This window comes from Artibeus jamaicensis, unplaced genomic scaffold (assembly GCF_021234435.1).
Source record: "Artibeus jamaicensis isolate MK-2021 breed Jamaican fruit bat unplaced genomic scaffold, CSHL_Jam_final contig_797, whole genome shotgun sequence".
NCBI lineage: Eukaryota > Metazoa > Chordata > Mammalia > Chiroptera > Phyllostomidae > Artibeus > Artibeus jamaicensis.
The window spans coordinates 27,355,511-27,378,103 of record NW_026521977.1 but is presented as its reverse complement, the minus strand read 5'-3'; the positions used below and the strand labels follow the sequence as shown (position 1 = coordinate 27,378,103).

Here is a 22,593-nt window from a genome sequence, read left to right as displayed (position 1 = left end):
GTGACCCCAGGTACCCGGAGGGAGCAGGAGACAGGGGTTCGAGCCCGGGTTTTCTCTCTGGCACAGCGCGACGCCCTGCCCTTCTCGGGCACCGGCGTCCTCACACGTCCAGCCCGGGGGAAAGCCCGAGACGATCTCAAGGCTCCTGCCGCCTGAAAGGCCCGGCTCCTGCTGGGGTGGGGGTCCGGTCACGTGTCCTGGGGAGGGGTGGTCGTTGACACCCGGCTGAGTGCTGGCCGCCGGCCGCTCGGCCCGGCCCCCTGCTCTGACGTCCTCGCGGCCGCCCTCCCTCCCCGCCCCTCCGGCGGCGGGCGAGCAGCTGGCGCGCCCGGAGCTCGGAGCTGCGTGACGGCGGCGGGCGGCGGGCCCGGCCGGGGTGGGTGCCCGGCGGCAGGACGAGCCCCGCGCGGGGCGCGGGCACCATGGTGCTGTCGGTGCCGGTGATCGCGCTGGGCGCCACGCTGGGCACGGCCACCAGCATCCTGGCGCTGTGCGGGGTCACCTGCCTGTGTCGGCACATGCACCCCAAGAAAGGGCTGCTGCAGCGGGACCGGGACCCCGACCCGGAGAAGGCGAGACCCGGCGTCCTCCAGCCCGCCCAACAGGTGAGCGGGGCGGCGCCGCGGCCTCCCGGGAGCGGTGGGGTCTCCCGGCCGCGGCGGCGGGGGACGTGGGGTGGAGGACTCGCGGAGGGGCCCGGAAAAACGGGGCGGGCTGGGGAGAGGGCTGTAATTGGGCGATGGGAGACTTTGGGGACCGGAGGAAGGAGGACCGCGAGGGCTAAGGGGAGGGCGTGCGAGAAAATGGGAAAGGAGACTTGGTTAGCAGTTAGGGCTGGGAGTGGAACGTGCGGGGCCGGGAGCCGAGCCTGCGGGGCCGGGAGGAGCCTGCGGGGCCGGGAGGAGTGAGGGGAGGGGGCTGGGGCGCGGGTGAGAGTGGGAGTCGGGCATTCCACGGCGAATAGGGAAGGGGGCTGTGAGGAGGCGGGGAGACGGGGAGGAAAGGTGGAGAACGAGAATCTTGCAGAATTGGGGAAGAGGAAGGGGACAGTGAAAGGGGAGAGAAGGCGTGGGGAGGAGGGGTCATGGGCTGGTGTAGGGAAAGCGCCGACAAAGCTCGGCAGGGGAAGCCCACCCAGAACCAGAGGGGAGGGTATGTAGCCGGCAGCCGAAGAGGGGCAGCTGCCCGGGGAGCGCTGGGGTCTGGAGGGGCAGGCGGATTTGGGGAAGACTGAACAGCCCGGCCCCTCCCCGCGGCTGCAGCCCAGCCAGCCTGGAGGTTCGCGGTGGCCTCCCCCAGCTCTGAAGAGGCCTCTGGAGACCGGAGGGCTTTCAGCCTATGGCTTGGCTCATCTCCAGAGCCCCTCCGGGCAGGAAATGGGTGGTGTCCCCACTGAGCAGTGCAGCGAAGGGCTCTGGGAAGGGGTCGGAAGGAGCTGCCTGCAGAGGTTGTGAACTCCAGGTACATTTTCAAGGTGGGAAGAGCAAAATGTCCTCTGGGGAGCCAGAGGGGAAGAGGCTGGAGGAGAGTCTGGGGAAGGCTGCCCCCGCCCCCACCCAAGGGCCGTGGGTCCCTAATAGAGGTTTGCACTAACATGCTATGATTCCACCTTCCTGTTTTAATCGATTATTCAATATCTCGGAGACCCACTTGGTTGGGGCCTGTCAGTCACTGTACAGTGTGAATAGAAGGAAATGGCTGCTGCCCTTGAGGCATTTACAATCCTAGAGAAGTGACATTGACACTGGCAGGAATGGAAGCCAGCTGGGACCCAGGGTGTGGGACCTGGAATCTTCTGGAAGTGGGAATAGTGGGCTCCCTACTGGGTTGGGGGGTGCGGGTGGTCGATGTGACCTTCTCCAGATGTTGTGACCAGCTGCCTCTCGACCTTCTGTCCAGCCCAGTGCTCTTAAGGGACAGCCATTCTTCTGCCTTTACAAGTGATGGCTCTTTGAGCACTGTCCCCTCCCCTCCCCAGAGAGAACCACTAAGGAAGGTGTTGGTGTGGATGACCCCAGGATCCTTCCCAACTCTTCCTCTTATTGATAACCAACATGATGGCCAATAATCTGTTAATGACAAACAGATCGTTCTTCTCCCAGCTTAAACCCCCCACAGCTTCTCACCAAGTGCAGAACAAGTCCTGGCAAAACAAACCCTTCCAAGGCACCTGCTGTGCACCAGGCTCTGTTCTAAGTACTTTATACTTCAAGCTTTTAGCAACTCAATGGAGGACATATATGTTGCTCCCGACTTAGAGATGAGGAAGCTAAGGCTCAGAGGGCAAGTGACTTCCCCAAGGTCACATAGCTAGAGAAGTCTCAGAGCCAGATTCTTGCCAACCTGATTCTGGAGTCTGTGCTGTGAGCTTTCCACTCTACTCCCCCAGCTTGGTCTGGCAGCTTCCTCTCCAGCCAAACTCACACCAGTTCCCCCTCTCACTGGCACCCTCAGCCTCCCTGGATTTTTGATTCCTCTTCAAAACACCTGCCTCTCCCATTTTCCTCCAGCTTTTCACACAGATGGCTCCCTCTTTTTATCTTTTAGGTCTCAGGGAAGGCAGCTACTGCCACATGTAACAAAGCACCCCGCCCCCATTACCCTATTCCACATGTCCCTTCCAAGTTCTTTTCCAGCACTAGTGACAATTGGATGAGCTCTTTCATATCCGCTTACTTGTATATTCATTTCCAGCACCCACTTGGCACCTGGAACCCACTAGGTGCCCAGTAGAAAATCATTGACAAATAAAGGCATCCCAGTGTCCAGCCCTGTGGGATCATTGTCTGAGTGATTTCTTCACAAGCACATGTGCACACCAGGCCTTCGCGACCCAGTGCTAGCTCAGCAGAGGCACAATAAATGTTTGTGGACACGTGAGACCCATCCTGCACATTCCCTCACCTGGTTCCCTCAGTGGCCAGGGTTTGGGCAACCTGGGGCTGAATCTTCAGGCGCGAATGTGGGGAGGCTGAGATTTCAGTGTCGGTTTGCCCGCCATTGCGCTCTGACGGATTCAGCCATGACCCAGATAGATTAAACAGAGAAAAGGCAACACGCTTGGCCTTTCAAGGAAAGTAAGGGAGGTGGTGTTAGGGGTGGCAGGTGACAGCAGGGTGGGGGACGTGGCACATGTTGACAAGGAGGGGGGAGTTGGGGAAGGCTCTCCGGAGAGGTTCTGTGAACAGAGGGCTTGGAAGAGGGTTCCAGATTCCTGCTGCCACTGAGAACTGGGATGTCTGTAGCATGCAGAGTAATGGCCCACGTCTCCGTAAGTCAGCGGCTGGGGTTGCCGGAAAATTTCCTGGGGTTTGCAGGCTTTGCCTGGGAACCTGATTTCCGGCCCTGCATGGTTGGATGAAGTTGAAATTGGTAGTGATTTTTGGAAAGAATGGAAGGTTTACCTGAGGCCTGTAGATCTTCCTCCCTCCCAAGGGTCTGCAGATAGAATTAAAAGAGCTCGTCGTCTTGGAGAAGAAAACTTACATCATTATTTTCACAAAGCTCTAACTGAAAGTTAGCACTCCCTGTAAGTAGGACTATCAACCATACATCACAGGAGCATTCACAACACTCATGGGTCTGTCCCCGAGGGAGATCGAAGACCGTTCCCAAGCACACTGCAGCTGTCACGGGCACTTCACAGTGTCACCGGGGCTCATCTCTTCTTCCAGATCATGGTGCTTGTTAAATCTCCTGCTAGAGACCCTATTATCTAGTGAACGAATGAGGAGGTGCACGATAACTATTTCACACATTGACATTATTAGGCATTCCTCTGCATTTTATTTTTGGCTGCTTCAAACTTTTGGAGGAAGCGTCCACAGGCTTCTCCAGACAGGTAATTGTATCCATGGAAAAAAAAAAAGGTCCAGAATTCTCTGCTAGGTGGGAGACATTGGAAGTCCTCAGTCACGTGTCACCTTTCATGCCTTCGGCCAGCTTCAGCAGTTCTTTGCTTTTCTGATTCTGGGCCCTTTATTCTGCCTCCTTAGGCAATGCTTCACTCTCATCCATGTGCAGTTTGTTGGAGACTCAAGGAATTCGGTCTCACTCCGACACTCACTCCTGGTCTGGCAGGATCACCTGGGAACTCCCTCACTGTTGTCAGCCCAGCTTGTGAAGTGTGGTTGTGATACAGTGATGTGTCGGGGCAGCTTGAGCAGGGAGACAGAGCAGAGAGGCAGAACAGTGTGTGTGTGTGTGTGAAAGAGAGAGAGAGAGGTCAGCCTCCCTCCCCTTCCGAATCTTCAGTGAGAGGCAGCCGGACCCTTTGGTTCCTTCTCCCTGACTTTCCTTTTCACGCTCGTCTGCACCCCCTGAATTTCTGGGTGCCTTCAGAGGAAACTCTCTGTTTCCTAACCTAAGTCATGGAAGAGCGAGCTGGGAGGGCTGCCCTTTTCCCGCGGCTCGTTGCCCCGGCCTCCCATCGCTTCACAGGAGCTCCGGCCCTGTCTTCAGAGAGCGTCTGCACTGGCGGCTGATGGTTCTCCCAACACGGCGCTTAACCTTGGTGTCCGCTTAAGTGAGTCCTCTCAAATGTGTCTCAGAGGTCCCCGGGGTGACCCAGGTGCTGTCACATTGAAGCCAACATGGGCTCAAAGGCTTTGTTCAGGCTGCGTGTCCCCTTAGCAGTGGTGCCACGCCTCTTCTGTCAGCCTGCACTGCCCTTACTGCCAAACCGAAATCCCACCCCCCGTCAGCAGAGTAGGGAAGACCAAAGGGGCTTTTGGGAGAATACCGTTTTAGTCCACTTGGGCTGCTGAAACCAAAGCCCACAGACTGGGCGGCTTGGAAGCACCAGAGACCAATTTCTCACAGTTCTGGAGGCCAGGAGGTCCGAGAGCATAGCTCCTGCGGGGTTAGTTTTGGGTGAGGTCCTGCTCGCTGGACTTTCCGCGGTAACCTCACGTGGTGGAAGGCACAAGGGGGCTCTCTGGGGCCGCTTCTCTGAGGGCACTAATCCCATTCAGGGGGGCTCCACCCTCACGACCTACTCACGCCCTAAAGGCCCCGCCTTCCTGATGCCATCACATGGAGGGTAGGTTTCAACATGTGAATTGTGGAGGGCCGCAAACATTCGGACTGTAGCAAACACTAATAGGTTGATCCTAGGTTCTTGGGGAATAAAATAAGTGCTGAATTGGTATGAAATGACATGCTAGAAATAGTGGGGTGTATACTCCCCACTCCCCCCACTGTGGAGTGTATCTTTCATTGATTTGTACCCCTGACATCTGGCGCGATGCTGGGCACACGGCGACTCTTCGGTGTATTTGAATTAAATCATCCTCCTAGTGTGACACCCACCGCATGGGGTGGGGGGAGACACAAAGGAGTGTGTGTTGTTGAGTCCACATTGCCACCAGGTTTGCAGTCCAGCCCAGCTTAGTTGTGTGCGGTTGCAGGGACGGGGAGAGGGCTTCTGGGCTTTTGTTCGTAAGCGCTGCCTGCTGGTTACACGGGTGTGTTTACTTTGTGAAAGCAAATTCAACCGGCTTCACATTTATGATTTGTGTACTTTCCCTTAGGCACTTGGACTTCAGTAGAATTTTTGGTACAGTCGATCATATTGTGACATCATGTTTATGAACACTACTTTAGTATCAACCGGTCTTTTTATTACCAGGAGGACTTTTATCCTAGATGGTTGGCATATATTATCAGGAGCCGAGGCCCTCCCTTTGTGGTCAGTTACACACCAGCTCCCTGGCCCGGTCCGCTTTCTGCTGCTGCTCCTGCGGCCACCCCCTCCTCAGGACGGGGCCTCAAGACCATCTGCGAGGCCCTGTCAAACTGCCTGCCTATTCTTTTCTTCCTGAGACAGCCGGAGCCATATTCGGATCACTGCTCTGAACTCATACTTGTCAGAGTGAGGGAAGATCGGAGCCCAGATGCTGCATTTCATTAGTTTATAATTTCATTCATTAAAGGATAATGAGCATTAAAGGTTAATGCCAGGCACTGGGATACAGCAATGAAAAGACAGGCATATGCTCTTTCTGATAAGTTGGGGGACAACGAAGCGAGCAATTGCCAGGAAGCGTGTTGCAGTTCTACCATGATGGGGGGTCGGGGGAGCCCTCTGGACGGGCCTCCCACCTTCAGCCCAGAGTAGAACTTTCTCCAGTTCTGGTTGGCTGCTCTGCTGCGGTCCCCCTTGTACCTCAGTCGTCACAGGAGGCTCCGTGAATTACTCACACCACTCCTGGGACTGATTTGACTCTGGGTTGCTGTAAGGTCTGACCTTCATGGATTCTTACCCTTTGAAAGGACTTATTGCCCAGCTGATCTCCTGGCTGGTAGTCTCCTGTTTGTATAAACAAATGAACAAAGAATGGATCCCATTTCCATAGAGTAATAAATAATAGTGATAGTATAGCTAACAGTTACTGGATTCTTTCTATGTGCCAAGCACTGTTCTGAGCACTTTAACTGTATTAATTTTCACCTCATGTGCTTTAGAAACCTTTCGCAAAGCTTTGGATTGCTTTACTGCCTCTTATGTGCACCAGGCTCCAAGCACTGGGTGTAACCCAGGACCCTCCAGAGAGACTTATACAGTAGACATGTTTGGGCTGGTTGCTTGGCAACATGGAAGCCAGTATGAATTTTTTATCAAGACATTAGCATAGATTATTTCAGGGAGATGAGCACACACCTGCTGGGAACACTAGGCTCTTGGAAACACTCACAGTGAAGCCCCTACGTCTGTGTCCATCAATCCCTTTCTGCTGGCGGGACCCGCAGACCTAGCACACCTCCTTCCCTTCCCAGCTACTTCTCTGGTCCAGCATGTGGGTAATCGGGCACGGGGCTCTTCTCTTCACGGGACTGGTGGTTCACTAGCACTTTTTGTTAACTCTAGCAGAAAACATTGGGGCATCCTTGGAAATGTCCAGATTTTCAGATTCTGACCCAAGGTGCCATCAAGTACCTGTGGTGCAGGAAGGAATAGCGATGCTGTTGGACCGTGATGGAAGACACACGTGAGGGAGAAATCAGAAGGGGTTAAGGTAATGCCAGAAGGAAAGGAAGAGGCCAGGAGGGAGGGGAAGCAGCAGACCCAAAAGACAGAGGAAACAAGTAGAGGGCAACCGACCATCCAGGGTCTGAGACTGGCAGGAAAGGTCATGGTAAACAGACTCGACCCCTGCACTGGCCACGCTATTTGACCCACAGTCTCCCCATCACCCGTGACAGTGTATCCCCCACGTCCACTGTAGTGTTACTGTGTTCACTACCTCCTGCACTTATTTCCTGCTAACACGCTTCAGGGAACCCTGCTTGGAGGATGGACAATAGCTTCACAGAGACAGGTTTTAAGAACTAAGGGATTCTCCATGTTTCTGTCATAATCGACATGCATGTTCATTCAAAGGGCCCCCCTGGTCAATTCCATAAGAAGTGATGTTTATAGATTTGCCTGGCCTGGGTTGCTCAGTTGGTTGGAAAGGTCACAGGCCCCATTTCCCATCAGGGCATGTACTTAGGTTGCGGGTGTTGTCCCTAGTCAGGGCGCCTACAAGAGGCAACCAATCAATGCTTCTCTCATCATCGATGTTTTCTCTGCCTCCTCTCCCTTCTCTAAAATCAATGAGCATGTCCTTGGGTGAGGATAAAAAAAAACAGCGTTTATAGATATCTTAAGGAAAATGGAAGAAAAAGGTCAATATATTCCTCCCTCCCCCTTCTGTCCTCAGGTGTGTTTACTGAGTGTGTTTATTTACAATCCCATGGAGGAGTGGGGGTGGCCAGAGTTAATAGGAGAGCACAGAAAATGCAACTGTGTGATGGTGGGAAGTGACCTGACGGGGGAATTCTGGTGCTATGAGAGTAGGGTAGATGCCCTGGCTGGTGTGGCTCTGTGGACTGAGTGCTGGTCTGAGAGCTGAAAAGTCACTGGTTCGACTCCCAGTCGGGGCACATGCCTGTGTCATGGGCCAGGTCCCTAGCTGGGAATGTGTGAAAAGCAACCAGTTGATGTATCTCTCATATCTCTCAACACATCAATGTTCCTTCCTTCTCTTCCTCTCTTTCTGCCTCCTTTCACCCTCTCTAAAAATAAATAAATAAGATCTTTTAGAAAGACAAAACAAACAACCCCCCAAAAATAGATGGAACTGACCCTAGGAAGAGGTCAGGGAGGGCCTTCCTGGTGAGAGTGATGGCCAAGCTAACAGCTGGAACTGGAGGGAATGTAAACCAGGTCAGTGGGATGGAGTGTGAGGGACTCCAGAGAGAGGAATGAGTCTGTGCAAAGGTCCTGTGGCAGGATAAAGCCCAGCACTTAGGAGTGACTGGGGAGAGTGTGCCTGAAGAGCAGAGAGCAAGGGAAGGCCGGTGTGTGATGAGACTGAGGAGGTGGGCAGGAGCCTGTGAGAGCAGGGCATTGTAGACCATGGACAAGTTCACGTATGAAACATTAATTAATGTCTATGTGATGGATATGAATACTTCAGGCATGTCACAAGAAGGCAGGATTCTTAGGGAAAGATAATAATGTTAGAAAAAATAGAAGGCAACAGGAAAAACTGAAGACTAAATAGGAGATGGATTCACTCCATAAAGGAAGGTTTAGACACAAGTCTGCTGAAGCCGAGTGGGGCTGTCGAGGACAGGACAGTGTGGCCATCACTCGTTCATCGGGTCACCAGGAGTCAGAGCCGGCTCAACGGCACACAACATGCACACGTGAGGGACACTGGCCTATATGCTGATAATATTAAAGTTACTGCTATTTTCAAAGCTTTTGTAAAAGACAGGTAAAATGCACATAAAATTAACTGTTTTAGGGTGTACACATCAGTGACACTGAGTGCATCCACACTGGTGCACCCGCCAACTCCATCTAAGTCTAAAACATTTCTGTCACCCCGAGGACACCCCCGTGCACACAGGGCAGGCGCTCTGCCCCCCCCCCGCCGTTCCCCCACCAGCCCCAGCAGCAGCCGATCTGTTTTCCGTCTGCTGCATGTGCCACTTCTGCACATTTCATGTTATTGTAGTTATAAAATATGTAACCTTTTGCATCTGGTTTTCTTCACTCAGCGTGTTTTCCAAGGTTCATCCGTGTTGTAGTAGGTATTAACATCTTTTTTTATAGCTGAATGATGCCCATTGTATGTACTGACTTCATTTTGCTCATCCATTCATTCGTTGATGGACCTTGGGCTCATTTTACCTGTTGGTTATTGTGGATAGTGCTGCTGTGTACATTCCTACCCAAGTATTTGTTTACCTGTTTTTAGTCCTTTCAAGTAGATGCCTGGGGGTGCGCTAGCTGGGTCCCGTGGTGAGTCCGAGTTTAACCCTTTGAGGAGCTGCCGGCTGCGTCCCCTGCATCCCGTTGCACTCCCACCCGTAGTGCGGGAGGGTCCGGCTTCTCCCCGTCCTTGCCAGACGTTGTTATTTTTCTTTTTTTCTTTTTATGAAGCCACCCTGTTGGATGTGAAATGGTATCTCATTGTGGTATTTTCTAAGCTTCTAATTTTAACAAATCCGAACTCTCATTTTTAAAAACTATTCATCGGTACCCGGCAAGTTTTTACCCACCGTTGGCTCTCTGTGTGGACTGCCCATCACTGTGAACCCACAGGGGTGCACCTCCCTGTTCATGCGTCAGGGGAGGAGTGGAGCGCGTGGCAGGCCTGGCTCCCCTGCTCTCCTGGCGGATCTGCACCTGCCGCTCCACCCTTTACGTAGGTTGCATGTCATCAGCTTCCCCGCTTTGTTCTCCCTAAGCTTGGCCTCTGGTGAGTCCCGGTCTGCCTCACCCAGATATTTGGGGGCCCTACAAACCCGGGTGCAATTGAGGTGATATTTACTATCCCTTCAGTATCGTTTCCTCTTGGGCTGATGTTACCAGGTCCGTGAGATGCTGGGAGGAGCTTGGACGCCCCACGGTGTCTGTTTTCTGCACACACATCAAAGTGCGCACACACACGTCCCTAAGTGCTAGTTAAGTGAAAGGTATTTTAATTGATTTATATTATTAAAAGTTCCTGGGATATTTTCACATTTCGGGGTGTTCAGTGATATACAGTGATATTTCGGGAAGATGATTAGGGTTCGGGGGGTGGACTTGGAGTGCATTATAGTTTTTCCCATTTAAAATACTAGAGTACAAGTGACTGCTCTGTGAAATTCACTAGCCAGGATATTTCCATGAACAGATGAGAGTCAGATAATGAGGGGTAGTTGTATACATGAATATGAATAAGAAAAAGGGGAGGGACATCCTACGGGAATTCTGTGAAATTGAGTTTTAGTGCATCTGGCATAGACCCTGGGGTATTTTGACATATTTCATTGACTGCCCTGCTTTCCACTTATTAAGCCCAAGACGTGCTTTTTCTCCCTAGGAAAATTGAGCTTGGCGGATAGCAAGAGGAGGAGAAATGTTGAATGACATCAGGAATCAGTGAATGGAATGGATGGGTGAATGTGGCGGGGTGAACTTATGGGGCCACCGCTCAGGCTTGCAGCCAGAATAAAAATCACAAGGACAGAAACACAGGCGATGGCACCGAGAATCAGTGTGCCTGTCTGTAGTGACAGCAAGGAATCGAGACAAGCTTGGAGGGGTGGCAGCTACACTTTCCATCACTTCTCCTTTTGAGCCTCCCGTCACTTGGCTAACGCTGGAGATGGTTTAAAAACTCTTCAGCTGCAAGGCCAGTGAGCTATTACCCACAGACCATGTGCGGCTTGGAAAAGCATTATAAGCCACACAGTCTGGGACTTCCGACTCAGAATGGCATAATGAGGGAGAGGTGGGTTATTAAGGCAAGGTAGTAAAGACTTTGCTTTTCAAGTAGAACAAAGAATAACAATTTGGAGAGGATGGCATTTGAAGATGAAAGCAAGGCTGGGGAAAGCCGTTTGGTCAGGCAGCTGGAAGAGTTGGTAGGCAGAGCTGTGAGTGCGGAACAACTTCCGTGAGCTCGAAGCTCCGTTCTCCCCCTTTCTCACGGTGCGCCCCACCCATCTTCAAATGCAGCCTCATCTCCAGCAAGTCACTGCACACAGGAGAAAGGGCAAGGCTATCAGAGGGCCATGCAGTGAAGGCAGTGAGGACGTGGCAAGAGACGAAATTCCGTAGGAAGCCATCAGCACGGTCTGGAGGGCTTCTTGGAATATTCCAGTGAATGCATCACCTGATGAGCCCGTGTCTTACCATGCAAGTGGAGTGGGCCCTTTAAACATGACTGTCGCCCTTTGCACAACAGCCTCCAAACAAAACACGCAGAGACAGAGCCGAAAAGGGAAGGAATGAACGTGAGATTCATGACCATGGCACCGTACACTTGAATTTGGTTTTGGATACCTACCAGAATTAGTTCTAAGTAATAACAACCTTGTTTTTTGAAACCACTCAAAAAAGGAGATTGTCTCTTAAAATAAAAATGTTCATTTTACGATTGAGCTACTGAGATACAATAGGAAGCAAATTAGACTCAGAACGCAACTCCGAATTCGAACTCAGCCCCCCCCACTTCCTCTCTGAGTGATCTCAACCACTGCAAACCCCACATTTCTCAGGAGTAAAACAGAGATGATCATAATAAGGTTCTCTAACGTGATGCTAACGTAATGTCGAAGACTGCACTCTCAAAGGCACCCAGCACACTCAGCACCCGGCTGCAGTCAGAGTGTATTTTAGGTGTCTCTGAGTCACTTGTTTATCTGTCCTTTGCCAAGGCGATGACTGGGCTTGGTGCTTGCTGTGTTGAAATGAAAAGAGAGCTCATTAGAGGCATCCTGTGTGCGAGAAAGGAAAGGTCTCATCAGTGTGGGAAGAGGACTGTAAACATTCCACTTCTTGAATATTCATTCATGCAAATCTTACTTCTTGATCACCTACTATGTGCAAGGCACGGAGTTGGCACGAGGACACTGCAGTGACCAGGTGGACAATGTCCCTGGCCTGCTGCAGCTGACATCCTAGGAGTGTGGATGTCCTCACACAGTCCTGCAAATGAATATAAATCTACGACTATGGTAGGTATGTAAGGGAGGCAAAAAAACCATGGGCGTACACCCATTATATGTGTATAGTTCATTCTTTGTAACATACAAATATGCTATATATAGCATATTTGTACATATATGTACATTTGTACATAAAATATATGTACATATATTTTATACATATAACTCTACAAATATATTATATACATCATTAAGCATTCACAAAATGGAACTTCTAAAACCAAAATGATAAAAACAAATTATAAAATAAAATTCTGTTACTTTCTTCCCAAACCCCAAATAAACTGCCTTGCACAGCTCTGTGGCATACAGTTAATGGTGTTTACTAGGTCCAGGTGCTGGGAATGAGGGCTCCAAATCTTCTAGGCACAGGGCATGTGCAAAGGCCCTGTGGACAGAAGTATCAGGAGGGCCCGAAAGAAGGTCAAAGTGGGTAGAGCTCAGAGGGCCAGGAGGGGGTGATGAGAAGTGAGGGAGGCAGGCCAGGGCAGAGCCACACAGGGCCTGGGGGCCACCCTAGGTACCCGAGTCTTTATCCAAAGAGTAGGGAAAGCTGCTGAAAGCTCTTGAGCAAGATGTGACAGGGTCAGAGTTGAGGTGTGAAAAGACCCTTTTGGATGTGGGAAGAGTGGTAGTAGGGAAACCAGGGGACAGAAGTGGAGAGAGAGACTACGGTGACTTAGGCCACCCTGATGATGAAAGTGGTTTGGGGAGATATTTAGGAAATAAATCGACGGGCTTTGCCTATGCGTCAGGTATGGGCTTCAGGAAGAGGAAGGAGTTAGAGGTGACACCTGAGTTTTTCACTTACAGAACTGGATGGTGGTAGTCATGAGTGAAACAGGGAACACTCAGAAAAGATGACGTCACAGGCTTCAAGTCACGAGTCGATAAAAGTGCAGGACTGTCAGAGGCAGGATCACGGGGTAACAGGGCCCACCCAGTGCTGGGGTCTCAGCACTGGCCTCGGGGAAGGGATGGGAGGGAAAGGGGCTCTAGACTCTGAGAAGGTGCTGTCGATATGACGGGCCAGGGAATCAGGAAAGTTGCAAAGTGAAGACCGGGGAGACAGTGTGGAGGGCTGCCTGGTCTGAAGGCTCTTTTGCGTGGAAAAACAGCTGTGAGGGCTCGGTAGGCCAGCCGTGGCCCTGAGCGCCCTGAGGACAATGTGCCCACCAGGGTCAAAGTGCGAGAACCATCTTTTAGTTTTCTCATGAGGCAGGCAGTGGTCGAGGTGAAGGCCAAGTGTTAGAGGGAATAATTAATCGATGGACTTAAAGTTGGTGTTATTAAGATGAGTCAGCTGGTCATGGTCATGTGCCACATAGTGTTTCTGGAATTCTTCATTTAGGGAAATATGGGACTCTAAAGTAGGAGCTCCTCGAAGCTGTAACCGCTATGCCCATGGAGACCCAGGTAGGCAGCTCGCTGTGAGCCTGGCCGTCCCCATGGCTTAGTGTCTGGAAAGTGGGATGGATGCCACGGGTGCATTTTCAGTCCCTGGGTCGCAGCCTGAAATCCAGGCAATGTCCGCAATGCACAGACTGTCCCCAGTGGAGGCACATCGGGGCCCTTGGCCTCTGAGGGAACAGAGAACAAGGGGTGACTCTGGCTGCTGCCAGCGCTGGAAAGAAACCATCTTCTGTGACTCCTAGAGGCGGCCTTTGGGAGGCTGCACTAATTGCAACCGTGTATGAAGTGGTTATTGGATTACCAAATAGTTTTCCTAACAAAGTTGTCATCAGAACAACTACTATCACATGATTTGACTTCATGGGCAGATGAGTGGAGGAGATGAAGCCCCTGGGCCTTGGGTTCCAGTTTCAGTGTGCGTTTGGCTCACTGCATGTCGTTGTTGGGACTGAATGCGGGGATTAAATCAGACAATCCAGGCAGGGCAGTGCCTTTGCTTCCAGAGCTACCCCCTACGACCTCCTCCCCTCCCCTGACACCCGCCCAAACCTACCCCCATTAGGGGTGTGAGGAGGGCCCAGCTACCCCTGGCCCCAGGCTGCTCTCCATTCCTGCTGTTTCACTTAACCCCCTGCTTTGCGAAACTTTCCACTGTCACCCACGTTGAAGGTGCCATCTGCTCCTCCAAAACCCTCATTGATAGGACAATCAATGTTAGCTTATTATACACCCTTCACTAATAATCATAAAGAGACACTCTGTGCAACAGAGAGAGTATGTACACATTGGCAAAGGTCATGGCCAACAATAATAAAGCCCACTGTGGGTGCAAGGTTTGATGGTTTTAAAACTGCTGCTGTTTTCCCAGGTTTGATCCAGCCTCGGGCATGGGGCTCAGACATCCCGTAGCTTTTGACACATGCTTGCCAAACACACGCACATGCTGATTAGAACGTTCAATTATTATGCTCATTTAAAAAAGCTTGAAATGAGCTGAGGAAAGATATTGAACATTTATTGTAACTTGGAACCACATATTCTGATATTACTGACCTTCCGTGATCACCTTGCATTTTTATGACATTTGTACACTATTGAAATGTTGACTCACGTGTTGCAGAAGGGAAATCCAATAGGTTTGCACCCCGTTTAAAAGAAGGGACAGCTGTGTCTATGGGTGGCAGTCACCAGCTTTGAGTCTGCCAGAATGACAGCTGGGCGGAGAATGCTCGAAGCAGCCCCTTAGGGGCCGTCCCTTGAAATCACCTTGCTGACCACTCACGGAAGTCACATGGAAGACCCAGTCTGTTATCCAGACATTGCTGTGGCGGTAGACACCCAGTGACACTCAGGGATTATGCTTTATTGCAAAAGGAGACCTGAGCGTTGATAATGGAAGTCCTTTTTCTTTCTGACGCAGCTCTTTCTTATTCCTCCTTCTCCCTACACATGGCTCCACCCCTAAGCATGTTTAAATCTTCCTCAGGGCAGTATCATATCCGGCATTGCTGCTTCCCCTTTTTCATCTTGACAGGCGTTCAGCCTGGTCCCTCACTTCCTCCCACCTGGATTACTCCCGCCTTGTCTCCCCCTGGTCTTCTCACCTCCACTTCCCTCCACTCCAGTCCCTCCTGCATGCACCTGCTAGTCTGAATTACTGAAAACACGGTTCTGCTCCTGTCATTCTCCTACTTATAAACCTTCAAGTCTCTCTTGTAAGATAGATTTCAAAATTGTTTGCTGGGCATTTGAGGCCATTTAAGGCCTCACCATTCCTTTGCAAACTCATTTCTCCAGCCTCTCCAACCTTTCTCTTCAACTGCTTTGCCAGACTCATGATGCCCCAAGTGCAATCCCTGTACCCGCGCTGCTGTCATTCTCTCCATTTGAGGTACCTCCCACTCTCCTATCCATAGTTATCTCTGAATGTTGGGCTGAAACCCCTCCTCCAGGAAGCCTGCTCTGATCCCAGTGATGATGAAGAGCTCCTCCTTAAGTCTTCTGTAGCACACAGTACAGACATTTGGCCTTTTAAGACTATCTTCTATGCTTATTCATTTTCTATCAGTATGCATCAGGAAGAGCATTGCTTATTAATTCTTATTAATTGGTAGTGGCTTCCTGGAGCCCTAAGCTGGACAGGCTCCCTCGGAGCAGAGCATGAAAGGATACATTAATCGATTAGTCATGTCTGTCATGGACACAGGGTAGGAAAGTTGTAGCATAAGCACTTCAGATTTCCGGTTGATGGGATGATGCCTGTCACTGGTGATAAACTTCCTTAGGGCAGGGCCTTACTTATATGTCTTCCATGGTCTGTAGGGCGGGTGGATACATAGTTAGCAACAAGTGTGTGCCGATTTCTGAGGGTTGCCTAATTGGAAGATTTTAGTTTGAAACCAAAATATAAGAAGAATGGAATAAAATAGTCATTGTCCTGTTTTTAAGTCACACTTTTCAACATGGCTGTTTTTTTAAACTTCCGGGTTAGAAATTTATATGCTTTCCAAGTGTCTGCACATAAGGGGCTGTTGCCTTTGTCGATGGTTTCATCAATTAGCTGAGCATCATAGAATCAAAAAAAATCGACAGGTGGATCTGGAAGGAGATCCTGAATTCAATGTCAAGGAAACTGGCATATCACCAGATATTTCAGCCTTTAGTACCAAAATGACTTTTCTACATGACAAACATAGCCCCCACAAATGAGGAACTGAGAAAACACGCTTAAAGTATTCAAACAGACACCGTTGGTTAAGACAGAGATCAACATTAAACACGTGTGTTCCCCTCTGACAGAGTTATTGAAGGGGCAGGGCTGAGATCTCCCTCAGGTACACGGATTCGGTTTAACAGAAAGATGCTTAAGGCCCGAGTAAACCAGCAGAGCGGGGTCAGGGGAGCACGTGGGAAATGTGGAAGCTAAAGTCCGCCTGGGAGGCCTTGATCTGAGTCCAGTCCACTGCCAACAAACAGCCCTGCTACCCTGGCTGAGACGGGGCAATAAGGATGGGCAGATGGTGTGGGAGGGCTGTGTCTGAGCCCCAGGTTGCTCTTCAAAGGGGTTTTCTGTGACCTAAATTCCAGCTTTGAAACGTGCTCATGATGGGCGTTAATGAGGTTACAACATAATGCTGATGTCTTGCTCATGTCACAAATGAAACACATTTTCTGCACAAAGAAGGTCAAGCCCAGATTCAGAACGGAGAGCGGCAGCAAAGCTGATGCCCAACTATCCGGGCAGCTCATTAAAAAAACCCAGACGACTGGACAGGGTAAGAAGGGAGTCATCAATCTAACGATGTGGCCCCTGCCGGCAAATCAGAAACAATGACCCGGACATTGCCGTTTTGACCTGTTCACGGTCGGTGTCCAGAGATGAAGCCTCAGGGAACTGAGTGGGTGGGTGGTGAGCAGTGTTGGCCTGCAATGAACTTGGGTTCCAAGCCCTGAGCTGTCACGCGTTAGCTATGAGATATTGGATGAGTTTCAGACTTTCTGAGCCTTGATTTCCTTCTTGTAAACAATGAGGTTGTTTTTATTTATTTACCCTACCAAAAGATGGAGCTTCTGAATCCTCCTTAAAATCTCCTTGCCCAACACGTGCCCCGCCTTCCACCCTCCCCAGGCCAAGTTCACTGTGTTCCCACGTACTCTGTCTTATATTTTGCTGGTCTCCGTAACAGCAGTTATTGGGCTAACCCCCCCCCCCCCACTGCCCACTCCTCCCCACCCATGTAGTGCACGAGGCCGCAACCAGTGACTTTCTGGGCCTCCATCACATACGAGGTTCTCAGTGTCCAACGATGACTGATGGGAGGAGTGGAGTGAATGGAGGGCTGGGGTAGGAGGGCGCAGGTGGTCCATCTTCCCCCAGCTCCGCAGGCTTTTCCTTACATCCTCCCAAGACCTTGGAAAGATGACAGATCAGCGAAACTTTGCTACCTTGGTCTCACTCGGGCCCGAAAGTGTGTGGACAAGCTGGAAAGCCTGTGGGCCCCACGGTCACACACCGGGGTTCAAATCCCAGCTCTGCCAGTTAGCTGCGTGACTTCACACTTACGTCCTCTGTGCCTCAGTGGTCTCCTCTGTAGGAGACTGTCCTGTGTGGCGTGGGCCCAGCTCCCCCTCGGAGATGCAGGGGACCCGCGCCCACGGATAGGTTCTCCCGTGGGAAATCGGGCCTGCAATGTGCCTAGGCCGCTTTGAGTCTTGCTTTTGCTGAACACTCCCTCACTCGGATTTGTGGCAAACATTTACCGCAAAGTAACTTCCTAAAATCCACGCTAAACCTTCCAAGGACAAGTATATACTCTTGCCCTTTTCATTTGCAAATATCCTTCTTCTGTGATGTGATAGCACCTCTGGCTCCTTTGTTTTCTGTAAAAGGTAGCCACCTAAAGCGAACCTGTGCATAGTAAATGAGGACTCTCATGTAATGTGCCTAGAAAAAGAAACAAAGGCCTGTCATGGCAGAGGCCGAGTGAAGCTGCCCCCCCTTTCCTCCAGGCACTCGGTAGTGTCCATGTGAATGTCTCTTCCCCATCCACAGTGTCACCGACCCCGCAAGTTGGGTCCGCATCACTCCTCTGTAAAGTGGGATAGCAAGAGTCCCTCCCAACTACTGGTCCTGAGTTCAAATGGAGCCCTGTGGGCAAGAGGGTTACGCCTATATCCAACACATGATTAATGCTAGATAGGATTTTTTCATGCAAATTTCTGGTTAAAAAGTCTTTCCTGGCCCTCAAATCCTTCGTGGATACAACTCTTCCTTCCATCCACCCATTCCCATCTGTCTCTGTCCTGATAGTACTTCTCTCTGAAATTACCTTTTTGCATCTATTAGTGTTTTGCTCCCATTCCTCTGGCCACGCTCGCTCCATGAGGAAAATGATTGGACAGTGTTGTTTCTGTGGGTGACCAGCATCTTAGAGGTGTAATGAATGAGGAACAAAGGACTGGATGAATGACTACCGATAGGGAAAGGCTTTGCTCAGGGCCTGGCTGTTATTTCCAGCTGTGTCTCATTCCTGCCTGGTTGAGAGAGGCGCATTTACCGGACTGCCGACAGGGCTAACCCACCAATAAGCACCAACTGGGGGGTCGGAGTGTGGTGGGCCAGCCAGAAATTCAGGCTTTTAGATTTTAAAATAACTACAGAGGGAAAGAGACTAGCAGGAGGCGAGGCCTCAGGGTAGGGGATTTGAGAGGGGATTGTGACACAGATTTGTAATAACCAGAAGAGGAGGTGTTGGAAGGGATAACAAAAGATGGTGTGGTGGCTGTGTTGCCATGGAAACACTGCTTGGCACCTGGACCAGAAGATAAGCTGCTTCTTTAAAGTGGAATTTCAACTTTGCAGCTTGAAATATGCTCTCCCCCGGGACCCGACCCTGCGGATTGGCAGATAAGCCTCCAAGAAGTAGAGATTGTGATCCCAGCAGGTCCCCGGAGCTGGGGACCTGTCATGGGAATGTTTGTGGGGAGCTGAGAGAGAGGACTCGGCTGAGAGATGGGGAGGTTGTGCATGTGAGCAGCTCGCTATGCAAGAGGACATTTTTATATCTACGCTACCTGGATTTCTGGGGCCTCCCCCACACCAGGCCTTCCGACGTGAGCCTCAGAGCGTGCCCACATCATGGTCCCTCGGGGGGGCGGGGCTTCTTAGACATGCAGATTCCTCGGGCTCCAAACGCCTTCCTCTGAGTCAAACCCTGTGGGGTGTTGCTCTGGGAATCTGAATTTTACATTTCCCCAGGTGAAACTTAATGACATCAGATGTTCCTCTGTCTGAAGGGCCCGCAGGGGCAAGGTAAGGGGTGGTGGGCCAGGCAGTGGCCCAGGCATTGGTCTAAGTGGCACAAAAACGTGGGGAGTGGTACAGTATGACTAGCAGTGTGAGAACGTGGGTAAAGGGGCGCAGCGGAGTGGGTCAGTACAGGGCTTTGGAGTGAGTCCACCTGGGTTCGAATCCACCCTCTACTGTTCACAAGCCGGCCACGGGTCCTCATCCGAACAGTGGGGCAGATCATAGTAGCGCTTCCTGATGGGGTTATCATGAGGATTCAGTGAGTTCATATCTGAGCAGAGCAGGGCACGGGCGACCAGAACCACAAGGTGGAAGAGGCTGGGACTCCAAGTGTAGAGAAAAGCCATCAGACTATTTTTGGACCATGAGAATCAACTTTTATTGTGTTCAGGCACTGGATGTGGGGATGGTTTGTTGCGTAGCGTCGACCTTTGCTACCAATACGAGGCTGTTCACAAGTGCTCCGCTGGCTGCGGGGGTTCAAGCGGTAGGCGAGGGTGCTCTGCAGAGGGCAAGGGCGACGGAATCCAGTCTTCGGGTTGGTTGCGAGTTTCTACAGCGACACACCAAGTTCTCTCGGGAGGAGTTACCCATGTGGTTGGAAGGAACACTTAGACAGAGGGCTGTTCCCGCTCAGACTCGGTTCCTAGGAGTTGCTCTTTCCCTGGAGGCTAAATGAGTTTCTCTCCATGAGCCTATAGCTTGACTTGCGGCATATTGGCCAACACAGAGAGAGAGTCAGTCCTGTTTCTCCACCGGAGGAAATTTTGGTGGGGGTGGAATGAGCAGAGGGACCGTGGAGCCAGCTGGTGTCCTGTGAAACACCCCAAGTCACAACATAAACAAGGGAAACTTTCATACTAAAATAATCATGTAGAGTCGAATACGAACGGTCACGTGGATTTTAAGGTGGAACTGGAAATTTCAAGAAAGATTCCTCACAAGAAGCCTTCCTGAAGAAGGCCTCCCGTTGCCTGGAGTGAGCACCCCCATTTCACAGGTGAAGAAATGGGGGCCACAGAGGGACGGATAATCAGACCGAGATCGAGTAGCGAGCAGCTGCACCGCAGCCAGGCGATCTTGTTTCAGAGCCGGAACGCTGACCTCCAGGCTATATTGCACACTCCTTTGCACATGTTAGTGTGCGCACTATCAGTATTAGGGCCCAGAGTGACAGGGGTGGCGGTGTCCCTTCCCTGGCCCCCTTCCCCTCTGAGGGGCTTCACTGTGTTTAGCTGCAGACTCCAGCCGCAGTGGCCCAGGGCTGGCATCATGGGGACGCTTTATGCCCATCTGTCCCCTCTCTTCTTTAAAATTTCAAGTGTAAGGGCCAAAGCCATCTGTCCCCTTTTCCAGCAGAGTCCGGCTCCCCTTACTGTAACTTCCCGGGTGCTGCGGTGCTTGAAGATGGTTGCCCCCGTATAAAAACCCAAATCAATAAGGGACCTTTAGGTGAAAAAATTAATCATACCACAAAAGGGCTTGCCGAACATCTCTGGTAAGGTTAAGTGTTTGTTTACAGATCATTAATTACATAATTAATTTCTTTTTTCCCAACATAAGCCTCCCAGGGAAAAACAGCATCTGTCTTGTCACGTCTGTGCTCCCAACGTTCAGCACTGGACGTGGCCTGTGGTCATGCTCAACAAATATTTGTTCATTAAATGAAGCGTTCCCTCCCCCCACCCCGACGCCGTTTGTCTTAGCCTGGACTGCGGGAAAGCTGCTCTGTGTCAAGAAGAGCCAGGGAGGGATCTGGGGGCGGGAGGAGGGGGGAAGGCGCACACAGCCACGGGGCCTGCTCCTGAGCGGGCCACCAGTTGGTGTCAAGGGCCACTGCTGAATCTTGAGGTGTCCTCTGCCAGAAGTCTGCCGAAGACACTTCTGGGAGGGGTAGTGAGGAGGAAGGGAAAAGAGTTCAGCGTTTGGCTTTCAGCTTGAAGCGGCCAAGTGTCCCTCCTCCCTGCCACCCACCAGGGGCTTTAACTTTTTACACATCTGGATGGCCCTGGGGTGGACGCAGAGCGTCCCTGCATGCCTCATACCTCAGCGGCTGCCGAGAAGCCCCAGGATAGGGACATGGGTGGGGCAATGAGGCTGTACCCTGTCGAAGCTGGTTGGAGTCCAGGCGGAGCTGGCCCTGGTGGGGAGGAGGAAGCAGTCCGAGGCCCCAGAGACACGTGGGACAGGGTGAATCCAAGGAGACACATTGGAGGGTCTGAGGCACCGTCTGAGAGGGTTTGTTTCTCCCATCTCTGCACCTGCAGGACTGAGCACGGCTGGGCCCGCCCTGATCCTTGAGTGTCTGGAAACCTGATCCGCCCTGCATTTATGTTGCCAGGCCCTCTTCCCTGGGCCCCTGGGATGTTTAGAGAGAGAATCCCCACTCCCAAATCCTGCTGCCACTGCTGCAGGGCTCCGCCCCTGCCGGCCCCCTCCTCCAGGAGCTCTTCCTGCCCACCTCTGCTCCTTCCCCAGGCTCCCTCCCTCAACTCCCAAACCTTGGTTCTGCTTCTTGGGTACCGAAGTTTAAGCTGTTTAACTGGAGGCATAGATGCATTTGACTTGTATGGCAGAACCAGTGCTCTGAAACGCAGTAAATAAAATTATACAAGAGAACAAGGTCCGTAACCAACTGCTGCTCTTTCTACTTGAAGAGGCTCACGTAGCAGTCATCAGACTGCTCTCAGCCAGGTCGAGGGCTACCCATCACCCTGCACTAAAGGCTGTCATGGACGCACGGGGTCTTACCAAGGCAGGGCAAGGATAGACAGCAAATGAGGATGCCTTCGGCTGGAGCCAGAGAGGTTTGGGGTTGGGAGAGGGTGGTGCCTGATCCTGGGCAGAACTTCTCTACACCTGGGTCATGATCTCTCCCAACGCTTTTATTAAAAATGCAGTGCATCAGTTCGGGGTGCTCTTGGCTGCAAGTCCCCAAAACCCCAATTCAAACCAGCTTAAACAAGAATAATATTGCTCCTGTAACTTGAAGAGTAGAGGTAGGAGAGATTTCGGGCCTGGCTGAGTCACTGCTTCATGACACTGTCATCAGAGCCACAGCGTCCTTCTGTTCCCCACCCCGCTGTCTACCCTTTCAGCTTTGTCCTAAATTGACTCGCATTTGCCATCAGAAGGTGGGGCCACACACTTCCTGTCTAGCAGAGGAGAAAATCTCTTTCTACGACCATGGAATGTGAGTCCTCTCATTCCGTCTGGGCTGGCCTCCTCAGGACAGGTGCCAACCCCTGGGCCAGAAGCATTCCCCAGGAGAGTGCCAAGAACTGATAGGATGAGACCAAAGAGAAGCCCCCATTTGTTCAGGAGTGGAACCCCGAAAACCTGGAGGGAATGCAGAGGGGAGAAGGGATGAGTATTGG

At 51.5% G+C, this 22,593-nt stretch overlaps 1 protein-coding gene across 1 annotated transcript in view; it reads left to right on the top strand.

Annotated features, from left to right (window-relative positions):
* Window positions 1–364: 364 nt before the first annotated feature.
* Window positions 365–22,593, top strand: part of SYT13 (synaptotagmin 13) — a 38,046-nt gene continuing 15,817 nt past the window's right edge. Inside the window, exon 1 of the mRNA XM_037166259.2 lies at window positions 365–605. Coding sequence (XP_037022154.2) covers window positions 423–605 — 183 coding nt within the window. The 5' untranslated portion in view covers window positions 365–422. The remainder of the gene's footprint in view (window positions 606–22,593) is intronic.